At 48.1% G+C, this 10570-nt stretch overlaps 1 protein-coding gene across 1 annotated transcript; it reads right to left on the reverse strand.

Moving 5' to 3' along the window:
* Positions 1–471: 471 nt before the first annotated feature.
* LOC129500892 (zinc finger protein OZF-like) lies at positions 472–10276 on the reverse strand. The gene is made up of 3 exons (XM_055311786.1): positions 10062–10276; positions 6223–6349; positions 472–4987 (listed from the first exon to the last, which is right to left on the reverse strand). Exons 1-3 carry the CDS (start codon positions 10092–10094, stop codon positions 3501–3503), a joined length of 1647 nt encoding a protein of 548 aa, XP_055167761.1. The 5' UTR covers positions 10095–10276; the 3' UTR covers positions 472–3500.
* Positions 10277–10570: the final 294 nt, after the last annotated feature.

Genomic DNA, 10570 nt, shown 5'->3' on the forward strand with positions numbered 1-10570 from the left:
CCTCTGGCTTGGGGTGTGATCCTGGAGACCCAGGATCGAGTCCCACATTGGGATCCCTGCATGGAGCCTGCTTCTCCCTCTGCCTGTGTCTCTGCCTCTCTCTCTCTCTGTCTCTCATGAATGAATGAATGAATGAATAAATAAATAAATAAATAAATCTTTTAAAAAAAACACATAGGTTTTATTATGGGTGTGTTTTTTTTTATTTTTTATTTACTTTTTTTGTTTTTTGTTTATTTTTTTTGTTTTTTTATTTTTTAAAAGATTTTATTTACTTATTCATGAGAGTCACAGAGAGAGGCAGAGAGAGAGGCAGAGTCCTGATATGGGACTTGAACCCAGACACTGGGATCACACCCCAAGCTGAAGGCAGACACTCAACCACTAAGCCACCCAGGCATCCTTTTTTTAAAAAAAAAAAAAAAAAAAAAAAAAGAAAGATTTTATTTATTTATTCATGAGAGACACACACACAGAGAGAGAGAGAGAGAGAGAGCAGAGACATAGGCATAGGAAGAAGCAGGCTCCATGTAGGGAGCCCAATGCAGGAATTGATCCCAGGACCCTGGGATTATGCCTTGAGCTGAAGGCAGATGCTCAACTACTGAGCCACCCAGGTGTCCCTGTGTGTGTGATTTAAAGAACAGTTTTGGGTTTCTAGCAAAACTGAGCAGAGAGTACAGAGATTTCCCATATGCTCTCTGCTCTGCCTTCACTGCTCCCTGCCCACCAAATACACACACACTCAGAGCCCCATCCCACCCCCACATGAGCCTATCAACATCCTCCACCAGAACAATGTGTTGGTTCCTCCTGAAGGACATCTTGGTTGCTTCCAACCAAGTTCTGGCAGTTATGAATAAAGTTATAAACATTGGTGCGCAGGTTTCTGTGTGAACATACTTTTTTGACTCATTCAGGGTCAATAAATACCAATTTATTGCTGGATCCTATGGTAAGAGTATGTTTTATTTTGAAAGACACTGTAATAAAGGACTAGTACCTAAAATCTATGAAGAACTTACCAACTCAACACCCAAAGAACAAATAACTCAATCAAGGGGGCAGAAGACATGAAAAGACATTTCTCCAAAGGAGACATACACATGGCCGACAAATATATGAAAAAATGCTCAACATCACTCAGCATCAGGGAAATATAAATCAAAACCACAATGAGATATCACCTCACACTACTTAGAATGTCTAAAATCAACAAGCAAGAAATGACAGATGTTGGTGAGGATGAAGAGAAAGGGGAACCCTCTCATACTGTTGATGGGAATGCAAGCTGGTTCAGCCACTCTGGAAAACAGTATAGAGGTTCCTCAAAAAAGTTGAAAATAGAGCTACCCTATGACCTAGCAATTGCACTACTGGAGATTTACTCCAAAGATACAAATATAATGATTCAAAGGGCTGTACAGAATTTTCTTATTCTCAGCTTCCTGTCCTTGAGAGGAATGTCACTCTCCTTCTGACATAAGGAAGACAATTTCCCATGGATCTCAGGGTCCTGCGATGGAGTCTCACTTTGGGCTCCCTGGTCTGTGAGGAGGTTGCCTCTCCCTCTGCCTCTGCCTCCCTTTCTCTCTCATGAATAAATAAAATCTTAAAGAAACAAAACAAAATACTGCAGAGCAACTAAAGCTGCTGTCAAATCTTCCATCAAGGCCCACATACTTAGGCTGTGTGTGACCCCAAGGATGAAAAGAAAATTGGTGAGGGGGTAGGGAAGACTTCTTTGGTGTTATGTCTACATTCAGCAGGTGTAGGGAAAAGAAAAATGATGTTCCATTACCCTTCTGTGTTTTTGGCTGAGGTCCATGTAACAGAAAGACAGATTAGAGGGAGGGAAGGAGGAAGGGGGAGAAAGAGAAAGAGAGAGAGAGAGAGAGAGAGAGAGAGGAAGTTTAGTAGGCCATGTAGTGCACATCTCCAGGAGAAACTTAAACCAGAAGTAACTCAAAATGGTGGCTCAAAATTCCAGCTTCTATATTATCAACAAAGAACAATTAAGTTGTAGAGAAATGTTAAAAGCAGCTTTAGGGTTCCCAGGTTGGCATTTTTTTTAAAGATTTTATTTATTTATTCATAGAGATGCAGAGAGAGAGAGAGAGGTAGAGACACAGGCAGAGGGAGAAGCAGGCTCCATGCAGAGAGCCTGATGTGGGACTCAATCCCGGGACTCCAGGATCATGCCCTGGGCCGAAGGCAGGTGCTAAACCGCTGAGCCACCCGGGCTGCCCACAAGTGCCCTTTTAAAAAAGGCACATTTCAACCAGTTTGGTGCAGTCTCCTGTACTCTCTAATCATCTACTATTTGCGTACAATTAGGATTCCTCCTATAATCTTTCAGCCACTGACACCACCACACAGAATTCTGGACATTGGTGTCCATCACTCCTCTGCAGGACCTGGGAACAGATTTCTTCCCCAGTGCTGAGCACAATGCCATATTCCCAGCAAACCAAAGAACAATTTTATGTTGTTCCCAGAAGTACTGGAGTTTGTCACCATTGCACCCCTTCAGGGGGAGCTCTGACACCACAAAATGTCCTGCCACCCAGGCTACAATTTAACCACAAAATCCTATGTAATTTCCTTTGAGGCATGGGGCAACAACACAAACAAGAGCCAAACCAGAGAGAGGACTACCACTCTTCCAGCCCTCTGATGCACATAAACATTGGGGTGCTCACAGGAGCTGTTTCTCCTGTTGTTCTGTTGCTCCAAAACCATCACATAAAGTGAATAACTCTCAAGATAAAGGTGACTTAAACAATAAGGGCTTTGTTATAGCACAAATCAGATTAATGGAGGAAGGCTGTTCCTGGGTTGGTGACTTGGGGGCTAGAAATGCCATCACAAGAGTCACCAGACCAATAATATCCCTAAAAAAGGTGACTTTTCAGGTCATCAGCAGAACTCAGATGGAGTCCTCTGGACCACAACTGGGCCATCCATGCCTTAACTAATCAGAGAGAAAGGAATGAGTACTCTGGCTTCCCACACGTTTACCAGTGAATGGGCAAATACCAAGGTTAACTTCCCTGAACAGGTCAGGGTAGATAAATGATGCACCTGTGGACATCTGCAGGTGGTAGAGGTAAACAGGTGCTGCTACAGAACCAACAGTAATAAAAATCTGACACAGGACTATGCTCAAATGTGATGCAGCTCCTACATACCTGGAATTTTTTTTTAAGATTTGATTTATTTATTCATGAGACACAGAGAGAGAGAGAGAGGCAGGAACACAGGCAGAGGGAGAAGCAGGCTCCATGCAGGGAGCCCCATGTGGGATTTGATCCGAGGACCCCAGGATCACACCCTGAGCCGAAGGCAGACGCTTAAGCACTGAGCCACCCAGGCATCCCCATACCTGGAATTTATTTTGATGTTTGGATGTATGAAACTCAATTTAGGCAGATGGCACCCTCAAAAGAGATCTCCTTGAGTGTTGTTATACTGAACAAGGAAATACATTTGCTACACATCTAAGTTGTTTCTCCCATGTGAATTTTGTGGTAATCAATGAGATAATAAGGCCTTTGGCTAATGGCTTTCTCATTCAAGACATTTATGATGCCCAAACCAGTATGAATTCTCTGGTGTCGAGTGAGGCCAGAGCTTTTACTAAAAGATTTCCCACACTGGTTACACTTATAAGGCCTTTCTCCAGTGTGAATTCTCCGATGGTCACTGAAGTTGGAGCTTCGTCTAAAGGACTTCCCACACTTACTGCACTCATATGGCCTTTCTCCAGTGTGAACTCTATGGTGTTTAAGGAGTGCAGAGCTTTGGCTAAAAGATTTTCCACATTTGCTGCACTCATAAGGCCTTTCTCCAGTGTGAACTCTCAGGTGTAGAACAAGGCTGCAATTCTGGCTAAAAGATTTCCTACATTCACTGCACTCATAAGGCTTTGATCCTGTGTGGACTTTCTGATGTTTTAAGAGACTGGAATTGTAGGTAAAGGATTTCCCACATTCATTGCACTCATAGGGCCGTTCTCCAGTATGAATGGTATGGTGCTGCAAGAGTGCAGAGCTTTGATTAAAGGACTTCCCACATTCACTGCACTCATAAGGTTTTTCTCCAGTGTGAATTCTCTGATGTTGAATGAGGTTAGATCTTTGACTAAAGGATTTGCCACATTCTCCACACTCAAATGGCCTTTCTCCAGTGTGAACTTTCCGATGGTTATTGAGGCTGTAGCTCTGGCTAAAAGATTTCCCACATTCACTGCACTCATAAGGCCTTTCTCCAGTGTGAACTCTCCGATGCTGAAAGAGGTTGGAGCTTTGGCTAAAGGATTTCCCACATTCCCCACACTCATAAGGCCTTTCTCCTGTGTGAACTCTTTGGTGTTTAATAAGGCTCGAGTTATGGCTAAAAGATTTCCCACATTCACTGCACATGTAACATCTTTCTCCAGGGCGGACTCTCTGGTGATGGGTAAATGTGTGCTTGTGGCTGAAAGCTTCTGTGCAGTCTCCCCAGTGGTGTTGAGTCTTTCCTTTGGGGAAGGCCATCCTGCATTCAGTTCCACTGTTTGACTTCTCTCCAGTGTGTGTGGCTGGTTGCTGGAGGAATCCTGAGCTGGCCAGGAAGTCCTTTCCAACCTCCCCACAGATAAAGGGCTTCCCTGAAACTTGCAATCTGCAACTCTTGACCACCACTGAAGCTCTGCTTATGTTGCTTCCAAAGGGCTGATCTCTCACGTGCTGCTTTTTGTGATGAAGGTTTTCACTGAAATAGAATCTTTTCCCATGTGTCCCACTGGTATACAGTTTCTCACTGAATTGTGTTTCCCAGTGCTCAGCCAAGTGAAAACTGTCTTTCAAGATTGGACCACACACCTCATAGGGGTTGGCCTTCTGGGAAAGAAGACCTGTTTTGGGAATCCTGACCTGTGATACTCCTTCTACAGAAATGCTCTGCTCAGAAGGGGCCTTCTCATCCTCTGCTCCATGCTCACAACCTGAAAGCAGGAAATGCTGGTGAAGTGCACAGTGACTTTCATGGGTAGGCAGCTGGTACACAAGTGTGTCTAACAAACCCAGAAATGAGTCCACAAGACTGTTTACAGGATTTGAGGTTTGAATTCAGCAGCCTTGGGCCACTAATGATCACAAAACAGGGGTACAGGAGCATTTGTGAGGTGAAAGAAACACTCTGGGGAGAGACAAGGTCTACACATAACTTTTCAATAGGACCTAGTCTGCTCTGCAGAAGGGTGTGTTCAGGCCCAGGAGAATTCAATAGTGAAAGAGAGGCCAGAGTTCAAGAATGTACGTACACCTCATGACACAATACATAGGAGCCAATGAGAAGAGTACCCTAAATGGAGCAGTGACTAAAATGGTCCAGACGTGGAGTCCAGAGAGGTGCAGATTAGGCCTGGACAGGAAGTAAGAGTATAAGCGATAAACAGCAGTTGACTAGTCACCTAAGTGTGAAGAATGGGGAAGAAAAGGCAGATATGAAGTGTGGGGACCATTGTCATTACCAACAAAAGACCAGTCATGTGGGATAAGTTTCTGGTGTTATGTGTACACAGCCCTGTTCAGAGCCAGGCTTCCTCTGAGCCCATCTTGCTGCAGCTGGGTTCGTATCTAATGTGTGAACCACAACGGACTCTCCTCACAACCACAAGACAAGCAACTATGTGGTCCTGGGATGATGCAAGTACTAATAAGAGAAAGACTGGGGAGATAACCGAGCACTGGCCAAGAACAGCTCAGCACATGCAGCATACAGGAGAGAAAACTTCCAAGGAGGGTCTTGCAAGAACAAACTGTGGTCTATGTAACAGTGATGGTCAGTGATGGCAATTTATGGCACGAAAAGGAATGAGGATATGTCAGCCAGAGGAAGAGAGTAGAAAGTGGAACCTTTGGAGAAATTGGATACTCAGGTGCTTTGTAACTGAATGTCACCTGGAAGGGAGAAAGCACGAAAAGTGGGATCCCCTGGGCCGACTGGAACACTCCTGACCCTGGTTCCTTTTCTGAGAGGCTTAGGAGTAGCCGGTGTCAGGGCTGTTCAAGGAGTAGCAGTGCACACACATCTCAGCCCAGCCCAGCACACTGCCTACTTGAGGAAGTGGGGAAAGAAACAGAGACCATGATCATGATGGGAGGACAGACCTGCCTTGGCAAAAAAGGAAAAGGGAGAGAATCGTTCAGGGCAGAAAGGTGGGGTTGAGGGTCTTACCCAAAGAAGTTATAAGTGCTAAGTTCTCCAGCATCACATCCTGGTACAGGTGTCTCTGAGCCTCATCAAGAAGATCCCATTCTTCCCAGGAGAAATACATGGCAATATCCTCAAAGGTCACAGTGCCCTGTAAGATGGAGACAGATGAAACCATACCCTTTCCCTAAAAAATGGCAATCCATCCCCTCCGCACCTGCCCCTCACTCATCCTCCTCTTAAGTATCCAACATAGAAGAGAAACCAGGCCCCAGCACCGCTGATGCCGCTGTCTCCTCACAGGCCCGTTGATCACTGGCACCGGCCATCAGTGACAAGACAAGGCAGGTGGATAAAAAGGTATCAAACAAAGGTCTGGCACAGAGGCACTCACTCATTTCTTTTCTTTTCATTTTTTAAGATTTTATTTATTTATTTGACAGAGAAAGAGAGCATTGTAGGTAGAATAACAGTCACAGGGAAATGGAAAACCAGGCCCTCCGCGGAGCAGGGAGCCTGATGTGGGGCTGGATCCCAGGACCCTGGGATTGTAACCTGAGCAGAGGCAGATGCTTCACTGACTGAGCCACCCAGGCACCCGGGCACCCCACTCACTCCTTTCTGCTAAGCAATTCCCCTCGTATGGACAAACCATGTAATTCTCAATACCAGGGCCTGGGGCATCAGGCATACGCCCTCTACAAGTACACATCATTCTTTAGATTGCATATCTCCCACTTTTCCAGACACTGCCATATGCTGTGATATGCTACCACCAGCTTACTGCCCTGCATATCTTAGGCATCTCTTTGGCTTTACAATTATACATAACTGTACTTCAATCACCTCCTCTTCACCCCACTAGTGAGGATGGGATTGAGTGCTAGGTTTACAGGGATGGCCAAACATAGACACCTAACACTGGACAGATGAAATTGACAGCACTTTTCTAACCATACATATTCACAATGTGGGAGAGGAGGACGCCACAAGCCACACAGGGCCACATGGGGGTTCCACTCCGGGAAAGAGTGAACAGCTAGTGGTTTTTAGACCCAAGCTTTGTAATATCAATAGAAAGAGGTACTCCTGTCTCCCCTGGGAAGATGCTGCTGACTTATCTTAGTAACTCCATGAGCAGGTAGGGAACTGAAACCAACTACAGAGGGATAAGCAGGAACTGCTTCAGATCCCTTTGGTAAAAACGCTGTTTGGTTAGGAGATCTTATTTCTGGGAGCAGAGTGGGAGGAGAAGCAGCACTGTGGCCATTTGAGATCCTCAAGGTTTCTAGACATCAGTGCTGCACATAATATTGGGTCTTAATTTTAGACCTGGCACTGAAACCTGACAACAGCATCCACAGGACTCTGCAAATTCAAACAGGACTGAATGCTACTGACTTCCCAGGATGCCCACTAGCAGTCACAGCCCTAAATCCTTCTACAAAGGCTTCACTTCTGGAGTCTGTTCCTTGCCTCAGACATGAGGATCTCAGAAAACCATGGCCCTATTCCACCATATGCTGCACTTCGTGTCCGCCCCCGCCCCCAAAGCAATCACAACTTCCTTCATTCAAAGGCTAGCTTCATCAGTGGTCGACCCCAAGCCTTACTGACTCTCACAAATGACCACATTTGCCATTTGCCCTTGACCTTAACTTCCTGGCTGAATGAAACAGGGCCCCAACAAGTCCTCACAAGGCTCTGGTGACTGCACAGAGTGATGAATAAGCACCCACTCCAGTCTGCACAACATCTTGCCTCAGTTATCTCTTGCCTCCTTGTCCACCTCATTCATGCCCACCCTTGCCTTGGAAGCCTTGGCCATGTGCCAGAATATCCTATCCCTGACACACACACTCCTTTCAGGGCCATTTACCTGCCTCACTTGTGTTTTTTTTTTTTTTTTTTTTTTTTTTTTTATGACAGTCACAGAGAGAGAGAGAAAGAGAGAGAGAGAGAGAGGCAGAGACACAGGCAGAGGGAGAAGCAGGTTCCATGCACCGGGAGCCCGACGTGGGATTCGATCCCGGGTCTCCAGGTTTGTGCCCTGGGCCAAAGGCAGGCGCTAAACCGCTGCGCCACCCAGGGATCCCTTCACTTGTGTTTGTGAAGCTTCAACCCATCACCAAGGTACCTAGGCAAGAGGTCCAGTCCAGTCCCCACTCTCCTGCACCTGGTCCCCTAATAGGTTTACAATCATAACCTGACAATTACCCACCCCAATCGTGAACACTCTGAACCCTTCCCCAGACTCCTGGATCTGTATACAACTGCCCCCACAACGCACCCATTCATTGGTTTCTGAAACACCCCACACTGTCAATATACCTCAATCAAAGCTCCTAACATCCCCTTCCCCACAAAGAGTATTACTTCTACTATATTCTTCATCTTAGATAATGGACCTTCCACTTCTACAGCTGCTCAGACCTAAAACACTGGGGTTATCCCTGAATCCTGTATTTCACTCCTCCCTCATCAGAGAGAATCTAGTTGCCCCTTTTAAAACATGCATCCAGAATCCAACTACTTTTCTGAAACCACAACTCCAGTCCTTTAACACCTGAGCTTTGGCAGTAGCCTGATCTTCCTTCCTTCTTCTGTCTCACAGTCTATTCTACACTCTGCAGTGAGGTGGGGTCTGGTAAGACCTTGTAAGATCACTTTCTGCCTCCAATTCACACCTCCCCATCACCTCCAAAAGACACACCCAACTGCTGAGTCTTGACTCCTGTCCCCCTGCTCTTTGTTCCCACCTAAAAGGACATTTGTGGTTTTTTTCTTTTTTTAGACACACACACACAGAGAGAGAGAGAGAGAGAGAGAGGCAGGCAGAGACATAGGCAGAGGGAGAAGCACGCCCCCCCGCAGGGAGCCCGATGTGGGACTGGATCCCGGAGCCCGGGATCACGCCCTGGGCCAAAGGCAAACGCTCAACCACTGAGCCACTCAGGCATCCCAAAAGGACACCTGTGTTTTTCTGCACACTCTCGGTTCAGTTACACCTCTAGGCATCTGCATATCTTGGAACCAGTTCCTGGTGCAACAGTTGCCAGAAATAGGAACATTTCTATATAAAGCCTGCCATGGACTTAGGGCCCTGTGCTTGGGGTTTCCCCAGGACCCCCAGACCCAGGCCTGGGGGAATGACACTTAAAAGCCCCAGGACACCATAATCCAGAGATCATGTGGGTGGTGGCCAAGGCCAGTGAGTGGTTGCGACATTCTCCACCGACCTGTGTAATGGGAGCCCCTCTGCCGCAATGGGAACCTGTGCAGGGGCTGGCAGTGGGGGAAAGGGTGCAGGGTTTGTTGGGCTCATGTTTCCCGTCTCCTTCCCTGGCCCTGGAGTACAGGTGACTTCATGTGGCTGAGTCTCAATGCTGTGTCCCCTCTTGCCGACTGTGCCACCTGAACTAAGATCCAACCTCCCACGGCCTCAATGCCCTCTTCAAGGCCATCCGGTCTACTCTTCCACTGAACCGCCTTCGGGAAAAGTTTAAATCCCTAACGGAGACGGTGTCTCTCCTTTGGAAAAGACCCCTCCTGGCATCCAGAGTCCTTACCCGAAGGTACCGCAACTCCGCCCGCCATTTCTGACATGACCCTGCCTCACGCTCCCTGTTCCCTGACCTCAGAGTCCTCCCGCCTCAGGGCCCCCTACAGCCTCTGCCCCAGCCCGCCCCTCCCCCGCAGGCCGCTCCCGCACGCCAGCGCGCTGGCGCTCAGAACGCGGGCCCCCGCCCACCGGCGTCTCCCTGTCCGGAACACCCGGGTCTGGGCCGCAGGGACGTGACCAGGCGCCCGGTGCTCGGGCCTTGAGGGTCTGGGTGGGGAGGGCCCGAGGGACGAGCGTTTACCTGCGGAGGGGCCCTGGGCGCGGCCGCCGCCATCGGACTCCGGGGGCGGGGCGGACGGACACCCGGGCTGGGGGGTCTCTGTCCTGGACCCCGTGCGGGGCAGTCTGGGCGGCGTCGCCGAGCCGTGGACCCCAGTCTGTGCGGCGGGGACAGCGGCTCCCTTAGCACCTTCTCAGTTAGTCACCCGGACCCCGAACCTGCGCTCCAGAACATTAGCAGACAGACAGCTATGAAAGAGGCAAAAAGACCGCCAGGGGGATGAGGCCGGAAGTCCCGCCTCGACGTTAGGCGCATATGCAGAAACGATTCTTTTTCTTTACCTTCATAGGTCAGGGATGTAGTCCATCGACGTGCGCTCTTCTGGGTAATGTAGTTCACAGACACACAGGACGAGGATGGGACACTCCCATTGACCTCTAGGAGGAAAGGCCACGCCCCCTAGAGGACTCTGGCAATTGGGGTCTCACGTCCCAGGCCAGAAGGGCTTGGCTCTTCCGTCGATGATCCGT

Source organism: Nyctereutes procyonoides, unplaced genomic scaffold (assembly GCF_905146905.1).
Source record: "Nyctereutes procyonoides isolate TBG_1078 unplaced genomic scaffold, NYPRO_anot_genome, whole genome shotgun sequence".
Lineage (NCBI taxonomy): Eukaryota > Metazoa > Chordata > Mammalia > Carnivora > Canidae > Nyctereutes > Nyctereutes procyonoides.

Bases quoted from the DNA above. Each gene is read 5' to 3' on its own strand.
- LOC129500892 (XM_055311786.1), bottom strand. From the start codon at position 10,094: ATGGCGGCGGCCGCGCCCAGGGCCCCTCCGCAG. The intron at 6,350-10,061 runs GTAAACGCTCGT...TCCATCTTACAG, and splicing joins CGCCCAGGGCCCCTCCGCAG to GGCACTGTGACCTTTGAGGA. The intron at 4,988-6,222 runs GTAAGACCCTCA...TCCTGCTTTCAG, and splicing joins AGCACTTATAACTTCTTTGG to GTTGTGAGCATGGAGCAGAG.